Raw genomic sequence first — 6,000 nt, forward strand, 5'->3', positions numbered from 1 at the left:
CTGCTTATGCTTCAGCTCCTCTGTTTGGATGGCAATGGGCCCACTCAAGGTGATATTCCAGTTTCACATGCACAAAGATGCCAGCCAGAGAGGGACATCCTGCACAACACATCTCATGCCCCCACTTTATTCTGAAGTCCCTCCAAGTCAAAAATGCGACTTGTCATTTATGCAACTAGCCTGCCCACCTCAACAGTGAAGAAAAGGAAAACTGGATTAGTGTATTTGGCAACCTCAAGTAATTACATGTGTTGCTGCAAACCCAGAAGAAATGTATTAATGCTGGTATGTCAGAGCATAAGAATCATTGTTGTAGGTATTCTGCAATGGTAAAACCAGGGCTCATGCTCAGAGTAAGAATAATAAAGCCATCAACACAAGTGGTTCCCTCATTCTGAGAATTAGGCCTCACCCCCCAGCTTGCTTTAACACTGCTCTTTCCCAGTGGGTGAAAATAGACTTTGCATACAAGGGTTCCACACGACCTCTTTACTGTGACCTAGCTCCTGTAAAAGAAAGGAGCAATAGCATTCTGGAATGGACAGAAGTACATTGAACAACATACCATGAACCAGAACCAACTACTGCCTGTTTTCACAGCCCTGAAATACCTTAACAAGTCAATAGGCTTTCCTCCAAGAGCGTGTGTGTGTGTGGACTTGTTTCAGGACATGCCTACGTTAATCCTTTGTAAGCCAGGTGTGCCAGTTTCTGTGTATGGTACAGATGGGTATTCATTGAGCACAAGGGGAGACATCAGCAGTAATCCAGATGGCTGGAGCTCTGAAAGCGTAGGAAGCAGTGTCATCTCGTTGCTGGATAGCTTCACCATAGCCAAGATCACAGTTCTACAATTTTTCTTAATAGCCCCTTAGACACTTAAGGGACATATAAAAAGATGAAATTATGCAGTGTTATACTAGCTTTCTTGGCAAGTACAATTCACATGAATAAACTAGTGATGCATATTTTATTACTGTTTTTTTCTTTAACAAAAAGTGTTACAAGCCAAGGAAAGCAAAGACAAGTTCAACATATACCACTGTCAGAATTTGCTAATGCAAGAGTTTCTGGTGAAAGGCTCTCTTTTCTCCTTTAGTATTTTTCCCCGCAAACTAGATTATATCATCTGAAAACCAGTTACTTGTAGCTGTTCAATAGGATCTTTTCTCATTGTTATCCAGTGGTCTCAAGCCTCACAATATATATATATATATATATATATATATATATATATATATATATATATATATATATATATATATATATATATATATATATAGGAAATAAACTTGCATTTCAACTTGACTGGGCAGTGGGGGGGGGGGGGAGAGAAATCAGTATGTTTATACTGAAATATTGATCCATTATTTGGTTCAGACAACAGCAAATAATGCAGAATAAATATATCAGCCCCAGAATGGGCTGACATCCACTTCAAGAGTAACATTACACCATTTTGTTCAATTTGCATAGTACAAGTCAAGGTCCAGACTGTGGAACTAGATTCTGAACATTTATCGAGAACTGCAAGTTGAAGTTTATTATTGTCATTAAAATGTTTATATTGCAATAGCAGCCAGAGGCCCCAATCAGGATCAGGACCCCATTGTGGAAGAACAGGCACTTCTTTTTAGTGCCTTTCTATAAATGTAAATAAAATAAATTGTAACTACAAACCTAGAGACACTGTCTCTACCACAGGGAGCTTACAAGGTAAGGAAATGAGTGACATACAAAGATTCACTTCTGCCACAGTACCTATAGAACAATACTAGCCAATGGTAGTGGGCTGTTCCTTGCATCATCATCTTCTTCTGCCCACCCTGTTTGTCACATACACACAATTCATGTTGTAACAACCTAGATCGTAAATTTGGGTCAGGAACTTTTTTTTTTTTAAACTAAAGTCTGTAGAATGCCTAGTGCAACAGACCCTGATCTTTGATTGGTTCTGTTCGGCACAACTATAGTGCAAACAAATAATAAGGGACACAACAGTCCCCAGACCCAGAGTGCAATAAGTATGGTTTGCAGATAATTTCAGCTACAGAGGATCCACAATTTACACTAATTTAAATCTGCAAGTGACCTGTGCCCTATGCTGCAGAGGAAGGTGGAAAAAAACAAAACAAAACAAAAAAACCCCCACAGGATCTCTGTCAATCTGACCCAAGGGAAAATTCCTTCCCAACCAGCAAATATGGCGATCAGTTAGACCCTGAGCATGTGGGCAAGACCGAAGAGGCAGATACCTGGGAAAGAATTCTCTCTAGTAACTCAGAGCCCCCCCCCCATCAAGTGTCCCATCACCAGCCATTGGAAATATTTGCTGCTAGCAGTCACAGATCAGTTACATGCCATTGTAGGCAGTCTCATCATACCATCCCCTCCATACGCTTATCAAGTTCAATCTTGAAGCCAGTTAGCTTTTTGCCCCCACTGCTCCCCTGGGAAGGCTGTTCCAGAACTTCACTCCTCTGATAGTTAGAAACCTTCATCTAATTTCAAGCTTAAACTCTATGTGCGCATACATATGTATGTCAGGGCACTCACCTGTGCCCTTCCAGAAATAACATGCATAGTATATGTATCTAATTGCAAATGGCTAGCATGATACTATTTGGCAGCACCACTGTCCCCATGACTGCTATAGAAACAGCGCTGCTAAGAGATACCCAACTTCTCCTCCAAAGAAAATCAGATTCACTATTCCAGGGGAACATGTTGACCAAGAGGAGTGGTTCAAGTGTAAGGGAGACAACTTTCCCAGGACTTCTATGAACTCACTCCTACAAGAGATGAGAATAACCACCAACAGTCCTCACTATGTTCAGAGCTAAACTCAAGACTCATTTTCCTCACACTTTCCCCTCTCCCCTTCCCCCACAAGCTGGGAAGGAAGAGATTGTTATTCTGTTTTAAAATACTTGGGGGGTGGTCAAATAGAATGGTGATGGGGTGAGGGACATGCAAGTCCCAGATAAAAGGTGAAGTTCTTTGTTAGATTATGCACGGGTATTCGAAATATCACCACCAGAAACCAACTCTGCTCACCCTTCTTTGTAGTCACCAAAAAATAAAAAATGTTTGACAGTTGTCATAGCTTCCTTTGTTTTGTTGCTCACTTGTACATATCATGTCTTTTTAATCTCTCCACAGCTGCCATATTTAGTCATTTGTCACCCATCTTTGGATTCTACTTTATGTTCTAGACCTTTCCTATAAAAAAAAGTGTTAAACTGTCTACAGCCTTGCTATAGCACATAGAAGTAATATGGCCACCATTGTTGTATACAGTAAAGGGCTGTCACGTGCTTGTCTTCAATGCATACATTTGCCTTTTTACCGTTTCATAGTAGCTGGGAGTTGTGTCCCATTCTTTATCCACTATCCCAGGTTCATTTCTGTATTATTGCTCTATAATCAGCAGCCTACATTTTACACTTGTATTGAGAGTCATCAATTTATCTAAATTAATATCTCACTCTTCTTAGATGCGCCTCTTATGCCAAGATCTCCAGATCAATTATTCTATAGCTTCAGCCAAGCCTCTACAAATCCGATCAAGGTATAATTTATTTGATCCTCCAGATTGCTTAATGGAAAAGCTAATTAATATTTGTTAATTAACACCCACACCAAACCCTGCGGATCTCAGCTGATATTACTCTCCCCACTTTGATGGTTTACTGTTAATAATTATGCCTGGATTATGATCCAACCACTTCTGTATTCACATTACAGTATTCTGAACCAGAGATTTGTTTTTGTAGCTTTCCATTTTTAATGGTATGAAAAACCACGCTAGAGCTAGATAAAGCAAATCCATGGTCTTTTCTTTGTTTACCAAACCTATAAAATAGGCCAAAGGCTACTAGCCTTTTCTGAAGAGAAAACAAAACATCTAATTATTTCCCTGAGAATAAGGTAGATGTCTATTTTTACACCCTAATAGGGCTGGGTTTCCCCACCCCATGGCACACATGTGAAATTGACAGCCATCTTAGCTTTTGTGCATCTCTAGGATGATCCCTTTTCCCCACATCTCCAAGCTCTGTTCTGTGTTGTTACAATGTCCATTTCTACCCAACTCAATTAAACTTCTCAGCAAGTCATTGTTCTACCCAAGTCCTCAAGCCAGCCTCCCTTACACATGAAGTCAGACATACTGACTCAAAGTGCTGTAAATAGCCAATGGAAGGATGTCAAGGAAGACCGTGAGAACAGAGTAAGAGACTTTTATCCCCCTTGTGCCCAATTGCCCAGCTACTAATCACCTTCAAATTTCCACCCACTACTTGCACAGTACCCTCCCAAAACTGGTGTAGTTCTTCACTGTGCAAATCTGGTCACCCTACCCACAATTGTACAGCAATACTGACTTCAGTGGGAGCTATTTGCATACAGTAGCTAAAAAACTGGACTGTTTGTGCTTAGCAGAGGCTCTACTTACCAAAGCAGGGAATGGGACCTGCAGAAAGCCAGACTACAGGGAGAACAATAGAAAACACATGAGGCCAGATTTTCAAGGCATTCAGCTCTCACTTAGGAACCAAAATAATGGAGCAGATTGTCAAAAGAACTCTGCATTGTGGGCACAAAAACAGATTTGTTGAAGTGTTTTGATGCCTAAAAATGCAAATAAGCACATAGTGAGATTTTCAAAAGCACCTAGGCACCTAATTCCCATTGAAATTACTGAGAGTTACACATCTAGAGGATTTCTGAAGATCTCACTAGATGCTTATCTTCATCTTTAGGCACCTAAGTGCCTTTGAAAAATCTGGCCCTAAGCTCATTTGATAGTCTGGCCATCAGGATTACAGGGAGAGATACCAAACGTGGAGTACTTTTGAAAATCTGGCTCTTGTTGTTTGGTGCCTAAACAGGAGCTGGGCTCCTTTTCAAGCCTAGCCCCTGCTATGGCTACTGAGCTCTTGAGTATTTGCTTCATGCCACAATAACAGGAATACATTGTTCCCATGGATCTATTTCATGGAAGTGAAAAGCCTAGAGGAGTTTCTGATATGTAATCTGAAAGATTTATATTGTTTTCATTTGCTTACTCCCCTTTCTTTAGAAAGGCAGACCTTAAAATTCACAAGAATAGAAATGTGACTTTCCTGCAGCCCTCAAGCTACCCTGCCTGTTTGAAGAGGGTCCCTGACAAGTTTTCTCATAAGCGAGAAACTATGAGAAAGGTTTTGCCACTGGCTACCAAATTAAATGAAGCAAAGAACAAAAAATAACTAACCTCTTCTCCCATCTTTTCTTGCTTATCAACCTTACTTCCTCTCTTCCTTCTCCGAAGGAGCTGCCCCTTCAGATTTTCCCCCGAAACCATGGCCTTTGACAAGACTGCTAACACAGCAGAAGAAATGTTGCAATGCTGCCTTTATAAAAGGTCAGATTGGGCTAGTCTGACTGCCACTTAAAGGGACATAGCAGGACCTGTAGGTTAGGGAAAAGATTGCTAGACATCATTATTTTTTCCTTTTCTTTATGGAAACCTTTAGGTTTGAGACAGCCTGAGATAAACAAACCCAGAAAAGAAACAATGTAAATCCATCAAAAAGACTTTATCCTGTGTTAGCCAGAGTGTGTTCAATTAATGATGGGCACTAATGGGAAGCAAATGTGTAATTGGAAAGGATGCATCTCATTACGAGCCAGCTACCAAGGGCCTGATTTTCAGAAGGGCCGAGCACACAAAAGTCTAGCTGAAATCAATAGAGCCTGAGGCGGTTCAGCACCTCTGCAACTCAGGTGCTACTTGTTATGTCAGCCTTTTACAGACCTAGCTCTCAAGCAAATTTCCCTTCAGCTCAGAGAAGGGGAAGAATCAGTAAGAAAACTTCATAAAGCAGTGAGATGAAGCAGCATGAGAGTCCAGAGAGATAAATAGAAGAAAGGCTTTGCTAACAGGCCCCTGAATTTCATAATATTAATGGGGGAAAGTTTGACTAGAAGAGTGATGTTTTAAAGTACAGTACAGCT

The 6,000-nt window shown here is 40.6% G+C and overlaps 1 protein-coding gene across 2 annotated transcripts in view; it reads right to left on the reverse strand.

Moving 5' to 3' along the window:
• Nucleotides 1–5,454, reverse strand: part of ATP2C1 (ATPase secretory pathway Ca2+ transporting 1) — a 109,083-nt gene extending 103,629 nt beyond the window's left edge. Inside the window, exon 1 of one of the 2 annotated variants that reach the window (XM_038391978.2) lies at nt 5,258–5,454. In XM_038391978.2, the coding sequence (XP_038247906.1) occupies nt 5,258–5,347 (90 nt within the window). In that variant the 5' untranslated portion in view covers nt 5,348–5,454. The remainder of the gene's footprint in view (nt 1–5,257) is intronic. The other variant, XM_038391981.2, reaches the window with a different exon arrangement.
• Nucleotides 5,455–6,000: the final 546 nt, after the last annotated feature.

This window comes from Dermochelys coriacea, chromosome 2 (assembly GCF_009764565.3).
Source record: "Dermochelys coriacea isolate rDerCor1 chromosome 2, rDerCor1.pri.v4, whole genome shotgun sequence".
Lineage (NCBI taxonomy): Eukaryota > Metazoa > Chordata > Testudines > Dermochelyidae > Dermochelys > Dermochelys coriacea.